The sequence below is a fragment of the Hemicordylus capensis genome, chromosome 15, assembly GCF_027244095.1.
Source record: "Hemicordylus capensis ecotype Gifberg chromosome 15, rHemCap1.1.pri, whole genome shotgun sequence".
NCBI classification, from domain to species: domain Eukaryota; kingdom Metazoa; phylum Chordata; class Lepidosauria; order Squamata; family Cordylidae; genus Hemicordylus; species Hemicordylus capensis.
In genome coordinates, this window is record NC_069671.1 from 12,556,075 (window position 1) to 12,577,909 (window position 21,835).

At 45.9% G+C, this 21,835-nt stretch overlaps 2 protein-coding genes across 8 annotated transcripts in view; one reads left to right on the top strand and one right to left on the bottom strand.

Moving 5' to 3' along the window:
• The window catches only part of CCDC92 (coiled-coil domain containing 92), a 33,185-nt gene extending 31,408 nt beyond the window's left edge, over window positions 1–1,777 (top strand). For all 7 annotated transcript variants that reach the window (XM_053280222.1, XM_053280224.1, XM_053280223.1 and 4 more), the window contains one exon: window positions 370–1,777. In XM_053280222.1, coding sequence (XP_053136197.1) covers window positions 370–1,148 — 779 coding nt within the window. In that variant the 3' untranslated portion in view covers window positions 1,149–1,777. The remainder of the gene's footprint in view (window positions 1–369) is intronic.
• Window positions 1,778–3,770: 1,993 nt separating this feature from the next.
• The window catches only part of DNAH10 (dynein axonemal heavy chain 10), an 87,363-nt gene continuing 69,298 nt past the window's right edge, over window positions 3,771–21,835 (bottom strand). Inside the window, exons 62-79 of the mRNA XM_053280219.1 lie at window positions 20,773–20,920; window positions 19,470–19,749; window positions 17,173–17,402; window positions 16,376–16,649; window positions 15,391–15,495; window positions 14,789–14,943; window positions 13,791–13,945; window positions 13,457–13,640; window positions 12,063–12,263; window positions 10,794–11,003; window positions 10,565–10,660; window positions 9,590–9,761; window positions 7,677–7,808; window positions 6,631–6,842; window positions 6,364–6,531; window positions 5,230–5,410; window positions 4,808–4,953; window positions 3,771–4,249 (exon numbers count right to left, since the gene is read on the bottom strand). Coding sequence (XP_053136194.1) covers window positions 4,103–4,249; window positions 4,808–4,953; window positions 5,230–5,410; window positions 6,364–6,531; window positions 6,631–6,842; window positions 7,677–7,808; window positions 9,590–9,761; window positions 10,565–10,660; window positions 10,794–11,003; window positions 12,063–12,263; window positions 13,457–13,640; window positions 13,791–13,945; window positions 14,789–14,943; window positions 15,391–15,495; window positions 16,376–16,649; window positions 17,173–17,402; window positions 19,470–19,749; window positions 20,773–20,920 — 3,196 coding nt within the window. The 3' untranslated portion in view covers window positions 3,771–4,102. The remainder of the gene's footprint in view (window positions 4,250–4,807; window positions 4,954–5,229; window positions 5,411–6,363; window positions 6,532–6,630; window positions 6,843–7,676; window positions 7,809–9,589; window positions 9,762–10,564; window positions 10,661–10,793; window positions 11,004–12,062; window positions 12,264–13,456; window positions 13,641–13,790; window positions 13,946–14,788; window positions 14,944–15,390; window positions 15,496–16,375; window positions 16,650–17,172; window positions 17,403–19,469; window positions 19,750–20,772; window positions 20,921–21,835) is intronic.

Below are 21,835 nucleotides of genomic sequence, written 5' to 3' on the forward strand. Positions count from 1 at the left end.
AGGTTTATAAGGCTCTGTTTGTTTATGGGCAGATTTGTGGGTGCTTTCTTCTGGTGTTTCATGCCCTGCCACCGCCACCCCCCCCCGCATGCTAAGAAACCTTAATTGCCTGGCGCCCCTAGAGTCCTCTCTTAGATTCTTCTGCTAAAGGCTACTGGATTCTGATGCTTGCAGACAGACTAGAATTAGGGGACATAGAGGACCCTTTAGCCATCACTTTAGCTTGGGCGATTTCTGTTCCAGGTTGACAGAAGTGAGCCAAGGAGGTGGTTTTTGTTCCCCCAAGAATGGTTCAGATTCCTACATTAGAGCTCCTTTACAGAGAAGGGTCCTTTTGCTGAGTGCCTTCCTCTCTGCCTTCCCTTTCAGAAAGTGGGAACTCACGGAGTGAAGAACTCAAGAGGAAGTGTGAAGAGCTCGAAGCCCAGCTGAAAGTGAAAGAGGCTGAAAACAACGAGCTGTTGAAGGAACTGGAGCAAAAGAATGCAATGATCATGGTGCTGGAGAACACCATTAAGGAGCGGGAAAAGAAGTACTTGGAAGAGCTCAAGATGAAAAGCCATAAGCTCAACATGCTGTCGAGTGAACTGGAGCAGCGGGCCAGCACCATTGCGTACCTCACCTCCCAGCTGCATGCCACGAAGAAAAAGCTGATGAGTTCCAGCGGGACTTCCGACAGTTCCCCCTCTGGCAGCCCCGTGTTGTCCAGTTACAAGCCCGCCCCACCCAAAGACAAGCTCCCAGAGACTCCGCGGCGTCGGATGAAGAAGAGCCTGTCCACCCCACTCAACCCTGAATTTGACGAGGCCTACAGACTAGGGGCGGATAGCCGCAAGCTGCTGCTGCGGGAGCCTCTCGACGCTATGCCGGACCCCACGCCCTTTCTGCTGGCTCGGGAAACTGCCGAGGTCCACCTGATCAAAGAGAGGCCTTTAGTCATTCCGCCCATCCCTTCGGAGCGCTCCTCGGCAGAGCCGCCCAGCCCAGCCCGGGGAGAGAAGCAGCACAAGGCTCACGTGGGGGTGGCGCACCGGATCCACCATGTCACCCCGCCCCAAGCTCAGCCGCAGGTCGAGACGCTGGCGGTGGATCAGGTGAACGGGAGCAAGGTGGCGCGGAAGCATTCGGGGACAGACAGAACTGTGTAAGCAAACTGTTGGGAGGGGACACAGACGCTCTCTCTTTCTCCTATGCACTGTGATCACAAATTAGGGTTAATCGCATCTGCAGTAAATTTGTTTTCTCCTCCCCCGAATGCCCCCCCATGCATGCCAAATTGTTTTCCACCACTAGAATATCCCCCTTCCACAGAACCCCAATATGACTGTGTTCATATTGCAGAACATCTACTTAATGAAACGCTGTGGCCAACCTCAGGTGTCTGCCTGACTGCTTGCTTCCTACGCTCCTTCATGTATCCTAAGCGCACTTGTGGGCAAGTGCCCAGGCAGCAGCCTGCATTATTAACCAATAGTAACGATGGAATCCAATAGCCTCCTAATGACCACCCTGCAGCACTGTGTATTGGCTGTTAATGGTTCAGACTCCTCCCCTCTCTGTATCCCTACACCCCCCTGCACACTCATGACAGACCCTCCTCTGGAGGAGGGGCAGCACCGCCAACCACAATGCAGATGCCTGCATGGGAAGAAGATGGACCAGCTGAGAGAGCCCTCCCCACCTCCATCACGTGGTCTTGATCACAGTGTTCATATTTTCTGTTCAGTTTTTATCTAGAACTACTAAAATCCCAACAAACTCTATTTTGTTAACCCTGGCCAAGCTTGTTTTGTGTCCTTTGTTCAGTACGTGGCATTGTCTCCCACAGCAGGAGCGTGGAAAGCTAGCAGGCTGGAAGCAGCAAACTCGACAGGGGTCCAAGTGGGCTTCAGCTTGAGACAGAATGTAGAGCTGGGCATGATTTGGGGGATACATTCTACTCCTTCAGCCCAGGCTGGTGGTCTTCCTCTAGGTGCAAGACTACACAACAGTCATCTTGAGGGAGAGGGATCTGCTTCTCTTGGGGGTGATTCCTTCACCCCAAGTTGTGGCCTTTCAGAAGCAGAGGTAGCTGGGGTACAGAGAGAGTGCAAGAGGCTCATTTTTAAGCCAAATTGTGATTTACTTTTGCTGTAGGGAAGCCTTTCAGTCTAGAACTTTGATCCCTCGTTGAAGGGTGTAAAACAATTGCATTCAAGTTCATCATATGAAAACAGCTTGAATGTTCACACTTCATAATCTAATATGGTTAAAAGCCTGGAAAGTGCTTTAAACTCTTGACTTTTCACAAAGACTGAAATTAATGGGATTCAAGTTAGTCATATTAACTTGGCTTGACTAATTAGGATGGCTGCTGCCTGCTACTTTCTTTGGTGTAGTCATCAAGGCAAAAAACAGAACCCAAATGCTGTTCCATTGAGTCACTGATAAAAAAAATGCCACTAGCACAGCATTGGTGTCTGTGTCCAATGCTATTCACCCATCAGCATTAAACCAGCCTTTTGGCCAGACAAACTCAAAGGTGGCATGCAATTTCATCTGCCAGCAGAATATACATTTCCAAAAATGTGCTTTCATCTTAAAACCTTGCTAACGTAGAGAGGCTATTCTTTCATAGTAGAAATGAACAGAGCATGCACAGCTGCACTACATCTGGCTAGTGCTTTGATGCAGAGGCTGGCCGCCTCCATGAGGAACCGGCCAGGTCAAAAGGCCCTTTTGCCAGAAGCACCTCCTCAGTTTCAATACTATGCACTGACAGAAATAAGAGGAAAAGGCCATTCTGTGCCATGGCAAGCCTGCAAGTGCCTCTGTTCAGCATACTGAGGCCTTTACTTTCACAGAAAATTGGGCATGCACCTGGGCATGCTTGAAGCAGCAGTAGCCCTGCAAATGCATTCTTAAATGCCAGCACTTAAAAGCCCTGTAAACTTCTGCAAACTCCATTTTCCAGCTGTGTTGGAAGGGTGGCAGGGTTTAACAGATTGGCCTGTCTTGTGTGATGCGCCTTCCCTCTTGGAATTTTTCCAAGTAAACACTGCAGTCCTCGAAGAATATTAAAAGAAGTTTATGATACATTTAAGAGACCACCATTTGAAATGTACAGGTGGACCTTGTTAACTGCTCTTTCAGTATTTGTGGTTTAGAAATAAGCACCAGATTCAATGTAGGTTGTTTTATACAACTGCAATCTTGAACTTGAACTTGACACTTTGACCTTGAAGGTTGGGGGTGGAGGTGAGTGTGTGTGTGTGTGAGTGAAGGAACTCCCATGTGAAGGAACTCACTTGAAGTGGCTCCAAGCCTGTGATGCCCCTCTGGCCAGCTTGCCGACCAGTCAGGCCTGGGGTTTGTGCTGCTAAGTGCTGAACGTCAACTGTGGGGTAAGGAAGCTTCATGATTACAGCACTGTGTGCATTACTGGAGGAGCTAGAGAGTGGGAGAGCGTAAGGGCTGAGGTGCCACGGCACAGGGCTGTGCTCCATTCTTATTTCTGCTCCTTTCCCGATTTTTCTGGATCATTTTCCCATAGACACAATGCCTCATTATTCACAGTTTCATTATTTGCGGCGACAAGCTTGGAATGGAACCTCCATGAATACCGAGGTCCGCCTGAATGACATTAAACAACACTAGTTATCTACAAGTATCTATTTCTATTCATACGTCCAGAGAGGATGGCAAGCATCCTTTCTAAGATGCTGGGAAGAGTGTATTGTGAAATTAAAATGCTTCTAGCCTTTCTTACAATAATCAAACCAAGCGCATGGTGGTTTTTGTATGGTTTACTGGAAGAGTAAAAGCAACCAGCCCTCCTCAAAGTTGACAGTGAGTGTTCAAAGAATTCAAGCTCTTTACACCTGCTGGCTCAATTCACTTTACAAAAAAAAAAAAAGTTTATTTTCTAACAAATCACAACATGTATTTGTAAAAATCTAAGGAATGCCAGTTTAAAATCACTGCACTGTCATTGTCTTCATCAGCTGAAAGCAAGAAGATTCCAGTGGCAGGATCAGGCAGGGTGGGGCTTACTTCAGCTTTTCTGCAGCAGGCCCCATGAATGGAACGTGTAGCAAAACTGCAGTGCGCTTATATGTGTCCACTAATCAGCATTCAGTGTGAGGCAAACACCTTGTAGCACCCAATGAGAAATATGCCTTGTGGTAAAAAGATCAGCTTCAAAAACTAGGCCAACGCCCATAGCATTCCTTCGCATGGATGTTGTGTACACCGGGGTCCGGAAGGTATTCTGCAAGGAAGCAAACAACTGGGTGAAAGGATGGCTGTGTACCTGCCAGGTTCCTAAAATTATAGCCACTTGAAACAGATGCGACTGTTCTGGAGGGTGAAGGTGAAATCATCACATCATGTTGAAGGGTTAGTTCTTTGACGTATAGAGCAGAGCTCAGGAAATTCTAAATGCATATGGTGCACTGAGCACTGTTATATGCACAGTAAAGGGAAAACGAAGTGGTATCAATACAACAGTAAGCTGAGAAAGCTCTTCGTGAACACACTGAAATCTTTCCCAGTTGTGTTCCACTGCATTTGAGGATGGTCAAAGGTAGGCAGCAGGCTAATGGAGGCCATATGATGGTCAAAGAATATCACCCAAAATTTCCCAGTACAGAGGAGACAGGTTGGAAAATGCTACCCCCACCCCGCCATCACTGTCTCCACTATGTGGCATGGCCGTGACAAGCAGCATCTGCAAGACTTGGGTCATGAAGTGGGAGGGAATAATCCCTGCATCAGTTCATGGCCACAGTTCAACAAAGACTTACAACCTGCTTAGGGCAGGTCATACCTGTAACTTGAGACGATGAGCCTCGATGGGGATTATCTTCAGAATGGGCAAGTCAACCACCAGCACTTTAGGCTTGCTTTTGATGAGGCAGCTATTTTCCAAATCCCAGTCTGCTCCTTCCAGGTAGAGGCCAGAAACAAAACAGCCTATGGAGACCAAGAAGGCAACAATCACATGGTTAGGGAGCCCACTGGAAAAACTATTCTCTTTGGAATATGCTTTGGGCCCTCAAATGGGTTACTTAATAAAGCCCTAGATGTATTTCTGTAGTGGGAAGCAATGAAGCAGAGCCTGCCCTTAATATGTTCCTTTGAACAAATTACCCAGCCCTTCAAAAGCAGCACACTCAAGGTTCAAACGTGCCTTGTCTGAAGGGCAAGTCAAAAGTTTTCCCAAGGGCCACTCTGTTTGGAAAGTCCTACCTTGTCCTGGGCGCTCGGTGACTTCCTCGGCATTCCGGTATTTGGTCACTTGGGTGTACAAGGTGGAGCGGTCCAGAGGCCAGCCGTTCTTCCTGCAGGTTGCTTGAACAAGTGCAGTGAGGTATGACTCGGGGATGTGCAGTCCTGACAGCCACATGACACTTGGTTCACCCTCTTCAATCTGAACAGGAAAAGCCATTCAGAGGAAACACCACCCCTATGCAGAAGTTATGAGTGCCAGCGGCACTTGTGCTTACAACTGCAAAAAGCGGGGAAGGTCCCACCCTGCTCTGCCACTCATCCACTCCAGCTGGTCCATTCATGCCTACGGCGATGGTCTGAAGGGGGAAACTGGAAGCATGATGGTCGGTGCTTCCATGAACTTTATATCCTGGATCGCTCAAGGTTGCAGCTCACAAAAGCATCAGCCATCACGCTTACGGCATTTTTCCCTTCAGACAATCAAGGCCATAAGCATGAATGGACTGGCTGGGTGGGGTGAGTGACAGCACAGGGTGGGACCCTCCCGGGACCCTCCCCCACCCCACACTTTTGCAGCTGTAAGTGAGAGTACCACTGGTGCATAACAGCTGAATAGAGCTATTGTCAGGTCAAAATCCACTTGTCACAGTCCAGCCCCAGAGTTAGGTATGTTGCAGAGGCGTAACTATAGGGGGGGCACGTGCCCCGGGCGCCATCTTTTTTGGTCACATGGGGGGCGCCGCCATGACAAAAAATTTTTTTTAAATTTTTTAAATTTTTTTGTTAATACAAATGTTTCCTGCTCAGTGCAGCAGTGCTGCAGCAGTCAAGGGAGCACGTCGGCGCCCCCTCCCCCACGAGCGGTCCCTTCCACGCCGCCCGCGCCCCCCCCCCATTGCTTTGCTGGCACCTGGCGGCCAGTCAGTGGCCTGGCTTGGCGGCGGCGGCGAGCGCTTGTGAGGAAAAACCTAAGTATAATGTAGTATGTTGGGGGCGCGGGGGGGGCATTTCAATGCTTGCCCCAGGCGCCGTTTTCCCTAGTTACGCCTCTGGTATGTTGGGCTTGAATGTACTCATTCTGGACTGGACTCTGGTGGCCTTTGTTCTTACGGACAATAGAGTTGGCCCCCAAAAGGAAGAGCAGAACCTTACCCATGACGTGTACTGAAGAAACCGATTCCTAAAATAAATCATCCAGTTCCCCAGGGTTTTCAGGGTGTCAGGGGCCAGCTTTCTCCAGATGTTTGGGATCTGCCCATTGAAGAGTGCTCGAGCCACCTCATCCAGTTCATTACTCATTCCAACCTCCCCAGCCAATGCCTGGTGAGAGAAGTGTCAGAGAAGGCTTGTTACAGTTCCCTGTCCAAGTAGTACAAACAGTAGCCAGCGTGATTCCCTCTTCAAAATGAATTTGCTTACTCTTTGTAACTCAGCCAGTGACTTGGTCATACGAATTATGAGCTTGTTAAAGCGTTCCAATTCTTGGAGTAACACCACTGTGGTTGGTGAAATTTCAATGCCCAAGATCTTTCTTATCTGATCAAGATCGAAGACAACGGGCAACTTGTTCTCAATGTCTTTAGCAACCTGGCCAATATATTCGTCTCGACTTATCCCAGAACCGGTTTCCCCTAAAATATAATCAGTTGAGAAAGATTAAAGCTGCCTATATCTGTGCCCCAGGGGGGAAAGTCAACACAGTACAGCTACAAATGTATGGGCAGGTTTTTTTATATTAATACCCAAACTCTGGTTCAGTTCAGTTCCGCTCAGAGAACTCACTCCCTAAACATCACTAAAGACACATTTGCAAGATGACTTAATCCACTTCACTCATTTGGCCAAGATAAGTTAATGCAAATCATCCCATAACATTGCTTTCATAGTGTTTGTGTTCATATAATCAAGTTGGTTAAAATGAGAATTTTCCCATTCTTATAATGCATGCTTATGGAACTGATCTCACAGTCTTACATTATGGCTATAACTGCATTTACAAATGTGTACAGGTTTAAAACCAACTTAAAGATCATACTTTTCTCAAGAATATATACAAACTAGTTTGGGGAGGGTGATGAAAAATATCTAATTAAAATCCCAGAATTCTGGGGGAGGGTAGAGAGTTATAATTTAAAAAGTAATTTTGTCCAGTTCCTACAAAATGCCCAAGGTAAAAGCCATGACAGATCAACAAGTATAAAGTGTCTCTTACTTAGGTGTGACTTTTTTGGAAATGAGGAAATGCTCTTGGGCACACACCAATACATGTGTGAAAAGTGCCCACTAACATGGGTTGGGTGATCTTGCAAATAGCTCTTTCAACAAGGAGTTCTACATCTCAGCAATCAGGTTCTGCCTTCAACAAAGATAGCAGCAGCTCTGCTGAGGCTCACAACAGCTAAAGTCTTGTTCTCAAGATACACATCCAAATTAAGGGCCTGGTGTAAAATGCCTGAGAGCCATACCCGTTTGAGGCTGCAGCTCCAGAAGATGTGACCACATATCTCGAGCTGCCTGGGTGTAGTATCCAATTTCAGCATTAGGATGAAGGCCAAATACTTCTGGAGTATTAGCAAGAGGAAGGGACTCTATCTCTTCTGTAAAATGAAGATACAAAAGAGGTTGAGGATACGAAACAGGTTCAGTTTTGTGAACAGTATCAGTTCATCATCTAAAACTTGTTGCCTCCTAAGCAGCTTCCTAAGGAGTTGTGCAAAATTCAGATGTTGCAGATCTTCCTTATTTCAGGAACCAATGGAGCAGCGGGGAAGTAACTTGCCTAGGAAGCAAGAGGTTGCTGGTTCAAATCCCCACTGGTGTGTTTCCCAGACTATGGGGAACTATGGGACTATGGGAAACACCTATATCGGGCAGCTGAAAGGCATCATCTCACACTGCGCGGCGGGAGGAGGCAATGGTCAACCCCTCCTGTATTCTACCAAAGACAGCCACAGGGCTCTGTGGGCGCCAGGAGTCGACACCGACTCGACGGCACAACTTTACCTTTACCCAAGAAAAGAAAAATAACAGGCTTTGCACACTAAACTGATAAGCACCAGGGAAGGAGAGAATATTCATCATGATGGAACCCTCCCAACATATTGATTTTAATGGTCAGCTATGGAGAATTCTGGCATTTTTCAGAAATCTGGCAGAAAAAGAAATGACTTAAAATGTGTAAGGGGCAGAAGCAGAAAGTAGATTTTTCTTGGGCTTTCTCAACACATAAAGAAGGCAACGTTCAATATAATGGCACCATCCAAACATACTGGTTTTGGTGGTGCAGTATGGGGATTGTTTCAATTTTTGAGAAATCTGGCAGAGAATGAAACGGCTTTAAAATACAAGACATAGGAATAGCAAGTAGATTTTTCCTGGGAGTGTTCAACACATTCTCAGCTATGAGTGAAGGTAGCCAAGCATGGGGAATTTTTGCATTTTTTCAGAAATCTGATAGGGGAAAAAATGGCTTAAAATTGAAGGGTAGGATTTTCATTGGGTTTGCTCAACACATCCTCAGCTTTGAGGGAAGAGAACATTCAATATGATGGTGTCCTCTCAACACAGTGACTTGAAATGCTAGGCCAATGAAGGCCAGGTCTCTGAGGAAACTGAGCTCAAGTGTGCTCCAGCTCTCTTCGAAGTGTAGGATCAGAATGGGGAGGGGCTCAGTGGACAGTCTGAACCTCCTAAAGTCTAGATAACTACCTCCACCATCAGAGAATAGGGAGGCGCATGAACTCCCAGGAGGGCAGGGGGCTTGCTTTAAGGGACAGGGAAGGCGCTGCCTGTCTGTCAGCCCCCGCCAAGCTGCCTTTCCCCTGCCGGAACTCTCCAAAACAGCAGATGTGCTGGGCTACAGCATTCCTGCTTGCACCCTGATCAGTGCTGCCACACCATGGCCGACGCGTGGGGCACAAACAGGAACACTGCAGCCCAGCTGTTTTAGAGAGCGCCGGATGGGGGCAAGTGGCGGGGCAGGGGCTGACAGGTAGGCAGCCCCTTCCTTGTCCCTTAAAGCAACCCCCACCACTTTTGAACAGGTCTGAACGTCGGCTGATTCGTGCACATCCCTATCGGAGAAAAGCTTACAATGCTTCCAGAATTTTGCAGTGAAAAATAAGTGCCATTCTCCCCAGCCTGCCAGTTTCGCACCCTGAGGTGTAAGTATATCCCTAACTGCTATCCCTAACGCACAGTAGAATTTCTTGGTCGATTGAGCGATGGGAAATAAAGTGTCTGAACAGGGCAGGAACCAGAAACACACCCAACGCCACCTGAACTGTTTTGCTGAAGTCTACCATAAAGGAAGAGAAACCATCTTTGAGACATGGTAGCAAAGCAGATTTGAAAGAAAGGTGCCCATTTCTTTGCTTACCTACAAAGTCGTCCTTTGAAATCCCTTCAGGGATTCTATAGTCAACGTCGTCATTGTGGAAAAAGTGAAAGGGCTGGAAGGTGTCAAATATAAAATCCCCCAGATACTCATCCATGTAGATTGTGAGAATGCGCCGGTCAAAGCTGTCAATGGCACGTCCACCGTACATTACCTGGAAATTGAGGGGGGTCACACTTCAGGGCCTGCAAGGCCACCATCAGCAAGCCCAGCCCTTCCCCTTCCATTTGACATGAGAGGGAGCTGTCTGTTGGGATAAGAGAGCGTCCACTCCATTGTTCTTCAGAGTACATCAATCACCCTAAGGTGGCAATCCTAAGTGGACTTAGGTAGGTTTCTAGCCCTCATGGGTCCAAAGACGAATGGCAGTGTGATAGTACCATGTCCTGATACTTCTCATGAGAAGGCAAAGCAAAACTTCATATTTTCTGTTTTAAAACTGCATATATTTTTTAAAAGATAGTATGATGGGGTGGGTATCTACGCAATATCAAGCTTTGCTCTGCTGTGATAAGGAATTTGTTTCAGATGCAGTAAGATACTGGAGAAGCTGCATTATGTTAGAAGAAGCTTGTGTATGTTAGCAGGATTCTTCTTTGCTCCTTGGTGACAATATTTTTATGTATTTATTGCTTTTCAGCCAAAGTTGTCAGAATGGCATACAATAAAATATAATTGAAAAATACAGATAATAAAACACATCAAATAAAAAACACAAGATAGCAGAGCAGCAGATAAAAAGAGAGTCCCAGCATAAAAAACCAAAATGGTCTAAGAAACATGGCAAAAAGGATTTTTCACTTGGCATCAAAAAGAATACAGAGTGGGCACCAGGTGGGGAAGGAAATCTCAAAAATGGGGCTCCACAACTGAAAAGGCCCCATCTCTGTCCTTTAGATGGGGACAGGGGCTGGGGGCCCTTAGAGAATGATCTGAAAACCCAGGCAAATTGCTTACCTCTCCAATGAGATACTTGAGACTCCCCCACGGAATCTTGTCGTCACGTTGCTGGAAGGCCTTGGTCAAATATGTGTTCAGGATCTCCATGCAGACCTAAGGCAGGAGTTGAAAGTGAGTGGGCCAGGAAGGTTACAGATTTAGCCACTCCTGGGGGGCATATGCTGGGGGTACTCTGCCTCTAGATTTCCTAGAGGCCCTGCGAGGACCCCTCCATTGTGATTCCTACCTGGAAGTCAGATTCGTTGAAATCATAAGGCACATTCCAACCAATCTTCCCAAATTTCCGTCTCTCCTGAACCACAGCATGGAAAAATGCCAAGACATAGACCAAGGACTTGAAAGCAGGATGTGGACACTGGTCAAGAGACTCGTGAGAGATTTTGAAGTAGGTGGCTCTCATGTTCAGTTTCAGTCCATTAGGAGGCTCTGTAACAACCTAACAGATTGAGGAACATAAAAAGGTAAACTGACAGCCAGTCCAATGAACTTTCAACGTTCCTGTTTTTAAGGGGTATCTTAGATGTCTCATCTTCCTTGCTATAGGCCCCCATTCTACACCCACCAGTTCTTGCCAAAAAGTTACAAATTCTGCACAGAAAAATCCCCCCAAACCAACCCTACACATTCTCAACAGAAGTAATTAAAAAATAAAGTTAATGTCTGTATCATTGGATAATCTGCAGAATATATTCCAATTGCAGAATTTATTTGCTTTGTGGCATTTTTTCAATGCTGAACTGGTGATCTCTCCCTCCCATGAACGACCGGATTATATCTACTGCATAAAGCAGGGCTACAACCCATGTGAAAATGCTTTCATCCATCTAAGCCCAGTGCTGGGGTCTGAACCTAGAACCTTCTGCAGGCAGCCTACGCCATGAACAATGGGTGACCTCTGCAATTCACATTATCTGCTGAAGTTTCATTGACTTTGGTGGGACTGTTTGGAGGCAAATGATTTGCAGATTGCAGACCAAGAGGGAGTGACTGAAGTGTCACTCTGCTGCTCCAACATCTGTCTAGCTGTGTGATTAGGCTGACATGAAGGATTTGTGGAAGGAGAAACAAAGTCGTTGAAAGATCATTAACGGAGCTTCTCCAGCCTGCGATTTAGAAATAATCAGCTCAGCTTAGCTGTGATAAACGCCTCAGCTGCAGGGAACAGCTGGATGCCGTTATCCTATCAGGGCGACTGCCCCACTAACACGGAAGCCCAGCTTCACACTGGCATCAGTTTTCAATGTCAGAAAACACAGCAGAGATGCCAGCACATTTCATGCTTGGGGGTTTAGCCATCAAAAAGAAGAGCACACAAAATATTTATTTGTGGATCTAATTGGTAAAGGAGAAGAGAAGAGATTTGATTTCTGACTGTTTAGAACTGTTTTAAACACGAGGGCAAGACCATATCCAGGCCAGAGTCTCATAAAAAGCAAAACCCTGAGTGAAGGAAGCCAACTGGCCCTGTTCGCAATGTTGTGCCCCTGTCTCGTACCTTGAGAGATTTCTGGAGAATCCCAATAGGAAATCCCTTTGTTGGATCTGTAGTCAACCACAAGCGGAAATCTGGGTGTGGCTTAACAATCCTTTCTAGTGCCTTCTCCAAATCAATCAGCCACTTCACCAAGAGATGACAGTTCTGTAACATTAACCACTGTCCACGGGCCACTGCGTTCTCTAACAGTTGCAGTGCAACCTGGAGGATTGTAAATAAAGGAGTACATGTTGGTATAGAAGGAATCCTGAATGCTAGAGCAAAGCGGGTGGGGTTGGGGAATCATTCAGTATAGAGATCCATTTTAGAAATGTGAGACAGAGGGAAACAACTTATTTGCTTATTCAGTGTTGAGGATGATGGAGCCCTCCCAAAATTAGGGATGTGCAAACCAGTTCGAATTCAAACCGGCTCAGTTCAATGGTTTGAATTTCAACCAAACCAGCCATCAGGTTCGAGCTGCAGGTTTGAATTTGAACCAAACTGGGGGTGGTTCGATTTGAACCATTGCGAACCTCCAAAAGTGGGTGGGGTGGTAGCTGGCACCCATGGGTACTTGCAACCCAAACGTCAAAGCAATCAGACACTCCTACAATTTTTTATGAAGATCTGAAATATTTTTAATTATTTTTCTCATAGGGTATAATGGGACACGAACCAACCCATTATCTCCTATTGTGGAGCACCTAAGGGCACAAACATGGGGTGGGTGGTAGGCACCCAGGGGAGCCTATCACCCACAAAACCCCAAGGCAATCGGACACTCCTCCAATTATTGATGAATTTTTAAAGTATTTTTGAATTCCTCATAGAGAATAATTTATTCAAACAAATCGAACAAATAAATAATGAGGATTGCAGCAAATGTATAGCTTCACATCAGTGGGAAAGGGGTGGCCTAGAGCAGAGTGTGGTGGGTGGTAGTGCCTAAGGGGGGCAAGGAAGCTAGCAGAATTATTTGAAAGGAATTGGGCAAAGGGCTGATTTTTAAGTGATTTTTGAATTTTACATGTCTTTAAGGTTAGCAAATGAGAGTGAATTCATGGTTTGTCATTGAAAATCTCATATGCTACCAGAGAATCTACACTCAGAACACCTCAGAAACAACAAAACCCAGTACCCCATGGGTTAGCAACCCATGGGGCTAGTTGACACCCTCTGTGCACTACATCACCACTCACTCTGGGCCACCCCAGCACCCCCCAAGTGTCTTTAAGGATTTTCTCCATAGGGAAGAATGGAGGTTTCAGCAGCCCCATAACTGCACTTGGACATCTTGAGACCACACAGTGCCCTTGAACAGCAGATGGACATCTTGAGACACCACAGTGCCCAGAACAATGTGTCCAGCAGAGAGGAAGCCCCACTAGCCTGAACGTTCAGGCCAAATTTACCTTCTCCTGGCCCTGTCCCATGGCCAGGAATTTCAGCCGATTCCCTCCAAAGCCTGTCCGATCTGCCAGTTTCATCAGGTCACTGGCAGGGTCAGAGCCAGGACTTAGAATAAAAACAATAGGTGAGTTTGGGGTGCTTTGTTCAAAGATGGCTTCAAAGCTGATCACCGGAGGCTGGACATACCTGGGTAGAAGATGCAGGTAGAGGGTACCATTAAGTGAGTGGTTTGCTGTGAGAAGGGCTTAATCTGGTCAGCACAAACAGAGCTCACGCATTCTACATAATGTGTTCTCATATATGAGAGAGAGAGCGAGAGAGAGAAGGGCTACCTACTTCACACCCATGGTAAGAGTGACATAGTCTGTCACTGCACGATAGACACGGTCTACCCGGAAGCAACGTAAGAGCAGCAGCTTCTGGAAGTTGGTGAGGATGTTTCCATAGTTCAAGGGAAACGGGGTTTGTTCCAGGGCGTCGATGTCGTACCACTGGGGAAGAAAGACGAGATAGGAGGAGTCAGTGTCAAAAGGGGCATCTGATGTTGCTTCTGAAGGAGGAGACCATTACAAGGGATTTAGCAAAGTCCTCAGTGGTCTTCCCATCCATGTGGCAAAAGTGGCTTGGGAATATGCAACTCCAGTGCTGATGGAGCTACATTGGCTCTCAATTCATTTGTTGGTGCAAATGTGTTGATTTAGAAGACCTTTGAATGCCTCAGCAATCCAGAGTATCTCAAGTGATCTCTTATATGATCTTCTTCGATTGCTAAGATAATCAGCTGGGGCCTTGCTCTGAGTACCTCCTTTGATTGGGTTGGCTGGTACAAGAGAGAGAACCTTTTTGGTGATGGCACCTGTGTTATGGGGCTTCCTTCCCTGAAAAGGCCCAACAGGGCCATTCACCTGGTCTTCAGATAGCTGGAAAATACCATTTTATTCCAGTGAGCAAGGAAAAATTTATATTGTTATCTCCATTCCAGTTTTTATTGAGTATGTTCTGACCGCCATAGACTGCTGTTACGGTAATACTGCAATTCTATTTTAATTTGTGGCTTTTTATTGATGCCATTTTGTGGGTTAGAAATGTTTTAAGTCTGAAGTCTTTTAAGTCATATATTGGTAGGATATACATGTTAAAAACAAACAAGCAGGGACCACTGACCTGATCTTTCATGGTAGTTTCCATACACCAAAGAACAAAGATTTCATATATATCTAATAAACACTATGATGGATCAAGTCAGGGGTCTCTCTTCCTTGCACCAGAAAAGGCAATGGCCCTCAGAGATAAACACTCAAGGCTGAATATTCAGGACGGAGAATCTTGCTCACATCTTTCCAGTCAGACAGATGTTCATCCACATTGTCTGGAAGAGACCCAAATTGTTCTGGAAACAGTTCTGAAACACGGATGACGTCCTCCCAGCCTTGATCCGAAAGCCAAACACAAGGCTTCTTTCGAGCACTCTTCTCCAGAGAAATATTGCCTAGCGACAAGACAGAAAACTGAGCAAGGACTACAAATTCAGACACAAAGAGACACATTTTAGACATAGTATTTTTCGCCTTCTTGTCACTATAAGGAAAAAATCAACCCAGAACAAGAACCTGATAGCTAGATGAAACTATTACCAGTTAGGTGAACTTAAGGTTGACGAGTATTTTTCAACAGCAGGGGTTGAAAAACCTGCCACAAAAACCTTGTGCAAAAAACCTGCTGCTTTGGGGGCCACCTGTGCATTAAAATCTATTCTTTGAAGTGTCATTTCTCATCCCGAGGAGCTCTCTTCCTGAAAGTCATGACAAGTTTGCTAACTGGTGTAAGATCTGCCTCAGCGACTGGGAGGAGATAACCCACTATGGATACCCACTGAGACTGAAACATTTATGAAGAAAGACTGGGTCCAAGTAAGGCACAGAAAGTCCTACGCTACCTTTTAAGAAGAAGTCCAGTTCATCCTGAGGAACTCTCTGGTCAGCCTGTTCAATCTTGATTGTCATGTTAAAGGAGTAGAGTAACTTGTGTTTTTCAAACAAGCCTGCAGATGAAAACACCGTATGCTAAATAAATAAATAAATAAATAAATAAATAAATAAATAAATAAATAAATAAATAAATAAATAAATAGCCAGCCACCGGAAGGGGTGGGGGTGCGGAGAAGCTCATCTGAAATAAGGACTTGAGTTAATTGCCAGGTTCTGATCCCAAACCTGAATAGCCTAAAGAAGGATCAGGACCCACAGGGTTTTAAAGTCTGCAGCCCGGCAAACACAGCAGTTACTTTGCTCACTGCTTCTTGAGAGCTGGTGTTCCTGTCCACTGCCCTGGAAGTCCCCAGCCCTCTGCTTCCAGCCCTTCCCTTCTACAGATGAACCTTCGATTCATGCCAAACTCTATCCATTCCTGTTTTTGTCATCCAATGTCCTGAAACGTTGTGGCATTCCTGCTGTGGAGGCTGCCATGTTCCTCAACTGTAATAAGGACTTAGAAAGAACAAGAGTTCTGCAGCTTTTCTTTATGTACTAAAGCAGGGTTCCCAGCCTTGGGTCTCCAGGTGCCACAACGGGCATTGTGGCTGGGGATAATGGGAGTTGTAGTCCAACAACATATGGGGACCTAAGGTTGGGAACCCCTGTTAGGTCAAGATTATCTGCATCATATCTTCCTAAGACTAGTCCATTCTATCCAGAGAGAGAGAGAGAGGTGTCTCATTTATTTAAAAAATACATTTCTCCTCGGGGCTGCTGTACCTTCCTTAGATTTCTTTCATGATTTTGGTGTGTGTGTGTGTGTGTGTGTGTGTGTGTGTGTGTGTGTGTGTGTAGAAACATAGACCAGGCATGACTTTGTTTTTCCAACTGGATTGAAGATGCTTCCACCATCATTTCCGCCTGTAGGGAGCTTTCAGTCACACATACCTGTGCAGCCATAATTGTACACGTTGAACGTTAACGTGTCCATGATGCTTCGCAACCGCTTTGCGAGGATGGTGTCAGGAATCGATTTCCGAAGAGAGAGACCAAAGACATCCAAGAAGGCAGACAAGGAGTACTGGTACATGGTATTGACGAGAGCCATCTCGGACAGCACAAAGAACAAAATGGCACCTCTCTTGGCGGCTGGGCGGTAGCCATCGCGTAGCTTGTCAATGTCTATTGCTGTTTTTTCAGCCAGCTTGAGTTTCTCTGACACCTGGTTTCAAGGCAGGGAAATACTAACTTCAATTAGATTGAAAGGCTTTTTTAAAATTATGAGGAAGCCTTAACATTGTTAACACCCTGAAATACAGTGGAAAATGCAGTTGTCTCTCACCTTTATCAGCAAGGAAAAATACAAAACATGTCCTTGTGGTGGGAAACACACCAGTAGCGTGCTTCAGACACAAAGCCAAAATAACGTTTTTCTGCATTGATACACATTTTCATGTAGAAAAAAAATGAAGTGATTAAACTGGAGAATTAAACATCTTCCTGCAAGCAAAGTACAAAGAATACCACTGAGCTATGGGCTCGCCATTACAGGGTGGCAGTAGAAAACCCAAGTTGTAATGGAATGGAGACTATCTCTAGGCACAGGTGGCAGATCTGAAGGAATCAATAGGTGCATTTTCCACAAAGTAGCTCTTCTTTATTTTTCACCTCTAACTTTAACTGAATAAGTTAATCAGATGGAAAGGGGTCCCAGGGGAAGGAAAGCAGGCCTGGATGGCTCATACCTCAGTAGCTTTGGCCTTTGTCTCCTCCAGAGTATGCACCAAGTCTACATTGTCCAACATGTTCCCAGTGGAAGTTGCCAGTTCACGGAGGAGGGAGTCTTCCAGGTCCTTCAATAGATTTTTGTTTTCACTCGTTTCTTGGATAAGATGTTCTCTCTGCTCTTCCAGTTCACGCCTTTCATACCCCACAATAACGCTGAGCAGCTGGTCTTCCAAACCTTTCAGAGTAACTGGGGGTGTTTTAACAAAGTTTCTTAGCACTAAGTCCGTTTTTCCACATTGCTTTCACTCTGCTATAAAATGCAGCCATATCTCTTCCCTTAATAAAGAGGTGCTTTGACCATCATTTCACCACTTCTGCCTCTGTTTGATGGACTGTTAACTGTGTTGGTTCCAGAAACTGAAACCAGCCAAGGGACAACTTTTCATTAGCCTTCATGAAGCTTAGCAGATGGGGCTCAGTGGAAGAATATTTGCACACCTGCATGCAGTAAGTCCCAGGTTCAATCCCTGAAAGCATCTCCAGGTAGGACTGGGAAAGACTCTTGCCTGAAACCTTGGAGAGCCACTGCCAGTCAGCATTGACAATACTACTACTACTATGAATATTTATATACAGCTCTTCAACCAAAGTTCTCAAAGTGGTTTACATAGAAAAATAAATAACACATAAAGAAGATGGTCCCCTGTCCCCAAAGGGCTCACAATCTAAAAAGAAACATAAGGCAGATACCAGCAACAGCCACTGGAGGGATGCTGTGGTGCTGGGGTTGGATAGGGCCAGTTGCTCTCCCCCTGCTAAATAAAGAGAATTACCACTTTAAAAGGTGCCTCTTTGCTCAGTTAAAACAGGTTGCTTACCTGTAACTTATGATCTGGATGTGATCCGTTGTATTCATAAGAACTGGGTTTCTGCGCCTGCGCAGGGACCTCCCGGGCTGACTAGCTAGCTCCTCTTTGCGCCCCGCCCGTCTGCACGTGCCTTGCAGCTTCCGTTAGAATCGACGGTTGGGGCGCCTCTCCTTCAGATTTCTCGCAGACCGCCATATAAATGACGATCCGCACACCAGCATCCACTAGTCCAGGCATTCTGCAGCGGGGCCGGCTGGGAGGGACTTATGAATACAACGGATCACATCCAGATCATAAGTTACAGGTAAGCAACCTGTTTATCTGGATTGTGATCCATTGTATCCATAAGAACTGGGTGTTTAGCAAGCTACCCCATAAGGAGGCGGGTGCAGATGACCCCCAGCTATGCCAACACACGTTTCAACACTGATCTTCCAAAATTCGCCTCCCTAGCCATCCGCAGATCCAAAGCATAATGCTTCACGAATGGTAGATGCGATGACCATGTCGCCGCCAGGCAGACATCTGCCATTTTAATGCCTGACAGATGTGCCGCAGACGTTGCGTAGGCCCTAGTAGAGTGAGCCCGAACCGTCTTTGGCGGTGTTATCTTCTGTGCTTTTATAGGCGAGGAAAATCAGTTCCACTAGCCAGTGAGCAAGTCTCTGGCGAGAGATTGGACGGCCCTTGCTACGCCCCCGGAAGGAGAGAAAAAGCTTTTTACTCTTCCTAAAGCCATGAGTTCTCTCCAAATAGTATAGGAGTGATCTACGCACGTCCAACGTGTGGAGGGCCTTCTCTATTGATAATAATTGAGGAGCAACAGCCAAGAGGTGTAAGCGCTTTGGCGGTCAAGAGAAAACTGGAGGAGAGGCGCCCCAACCGTCGATTCTAACGGAAGCTGCAAGGCACGTGCAGACGGGCGGGGCGCAAAGAGGAGCTAGCTAGTCAGCCCGGGAGGTCCCTGCGCAGGCGCAGAAACCCAGTTCTTATGGATACAATGGATCACAATCCAGATACAGGGGTTAACTGAGCTAAGATGGACCAATACTGATTGGTCCAATACTTAGCTCAATACTGAGCTAAGATGGACCAATATTGAGCTAAGATGGCCCAAAGGTCTGACTCGGTATTAGGCAGGTTCTTATATTCCTGTGAGCTTTTAAAAAGCTTTTATGCATTGACCAAAAAACATTGGCCCAACAGCAAAAGATACAGGGCAAAGTTTTGAAAATATCACTCTAGCGGTCACTTGCTCCCAGAAGTTGAATCTGGAGAACAAATAAATACACTAGTACATTGTATATCCACAAAACTGCTACAAGGACTATTCCCTACCCACCCAGAGTATCTAGCTCAGTGGAGCCTACAGCAATTTGCTGAAGCAGTCGAATTGCACAGAGCTTCTAATTCATTACAAAAAAAGAGGTGTAGAGTTTGTTCACCTGTGTAGTTGATGACCATGGCTTTGCCAAACACAGATGGCGAATATTTTGGGTTAGCCAGCTTGGTGTTCAGGTACAGCTTGAAATTGGAGTCATAATCCACTTCCTTGTCACCGAGGATGATGAATGATCGGCCTTGAGCAAATTTTATATTCTTTTCTAAGACGTTATCAATCACAGGGTCAATGTATTCATCGACATCATGGAACAAGAAAGGATTGCCATATTTTATGGCCATTTCAAGTTGCTTCAGGAAATCCGGGTCATTGAAGGAAGCCGTCTGAGAGAGAATGAGAGACATTTATGAAAGCATGTCCAATGGCTAAGTTGCAAAGCACAGCAATTCGTCCACTCAGTCCAACTTCAGTATGATCTAAACAAGAATCTGTTATAATAAGATGCCTCGTTCTCGTAAACATGAACACAACGATTGCTCTCTGCAACTGCATTTCTTTCTTTAATTTAGGTGGACCTTGTCACACACGGTCCTGACATCTGCGGTTTCGCATATCCACAGTTGGGCAATGGAGACCTAACCTTGGTATACACGGGTGCAAAAAGGGTTAAAATCCGCATATCCGCAGTTCATAGGTGGTCAGAAATGACCTCCAAGGTCATTTCCAGACACCATTTTGCTCAAAGAAACAGTTTTGTGGCTCTTAATTTTTTTAAAAAAAATCCCCCATAATTCTTCATGGAAAATGGACAGAATTTGAAGTTTTGAGGGGCATTGCTGGACAGCTGGATGCCTACTGAGCATAACACATTACTTTATTTCACGTTTCTGCTTCTTATTGCATTTTTGCCCTCCAGGAACTTAACCACCCCATTGCCATTGATTCAAGTTCTCATTATCCACAGAAATTGGCGTGCACAGAACCCTGGCAGATAACGAGATCCACCTGCATTTGGATCAGGAGATGAAGGGTAGACCAGCTATCTGAAGTAAAACAGAAAGGAGGTTCAAGACCATTGACATCCCCCGTTCCCACAATGCACTGCAGTTAAAGCCTTGACAGAGAGCTACTCATTCCTGAGCTCCATCTTGCTAGGGTGCTGTTGGTTTTACAGCCTGTCCTCAAGATAGTTTGCCTAAGACTACAGAGAACATCCAATACTCTTGATAGCTCTAAGCCAGGGATGGGCAAACTTGGCCCTCCAGCTGTTTGTTCAACTACAGCTCCATCATTGCCAGCCACTTTGTGGCTGGGAATTATGGGAATTGTAGCTCAACAACAGTTGGAGGGCCAAGTTTGTCCACCTCTGCTCTAAGCGATAAACACTATGAAAATGTTTGCTTCACCCTGAGGTTGTTTCTCTCTTCTTTCCTCTTGATCCAATTGAGTGCTTGCTGCTGTGGGTCAATACACAATGGGAAGCGGCTGGCACGTGTTGTCAGAATGCCATTTTGAACAGAGAGCTCATCGGGAGGCAGGCCTTGAGACCCCCACCTGGAATGAAAGCAATTGAAGAGGGGGTGGCTCTGAAAAGCAAAAGAAAACCCTACTCTTCTCTGAGGGCCTGTTGAGTCTAAGTGTGGTGGGCAATCAACTAAAATGGAGCATTGGTTCACTTACCGTGAAGGCTTCTTCTGGTTGCTGGAGTCAAGGACATCTCGATGGGTTACAGAAGCCTCTAGAGCCTGAGGGGGATAACTCCACCCCCAGTTCTTTCAGGCCAAGTTAGAAGGTATGACTGTAAACATGTTCCAGAAACGTATGAACAGAACATATAAACAAACAGAAGACAAACCGTGTCTCATAATACATGAAAGTCAACATCAAACGTTCCTTCAAAAAATTGTCTGTTAAGGTTCTTGCAGCATAACCTCAAGGCACTTGCAAGCAATATGTCATGACCAACAGCGATCAACGCTGTGATGCCCAAGGAGCAGACAGGCGTACTAAGCCGGGAGGGCCGAGATGTCCTTAACTTCAGCAACCAGAAGAAGTCTTCATGGTAAGTGAACCAATGCTCCATTTTCAGTTGCTCAGGTCAAGGACATCTCGATGGGACATACCATAGTTTGTACATCACCTAGGGAGGGAGCACTTCTGGCTACTGGGGAAGCACCTGTTGAAGCACCCTTCTTCTGAAGGTCTCCTGGGCAGAGGCATATGTGTCCATTCTATAATGCCTCATGAAAGTTGATGGATTCTTCCATGTAGCCGCCTTACAGATTTCCTGTACTGGTGCATTTGTAGAGAAAGTGGCCAATGTAGCTACCGCCTTTGTGGAATGCACCACTATTTTCGTAGGTGGGTGGAGATTCTGTGTCCCGTATGCTAGTGCTATACATGTTTTGATCCATCTCGCGATGGTCAATGAAGACACTGGCTTTCCCAATGATCCCGGTAGGAAGGCTA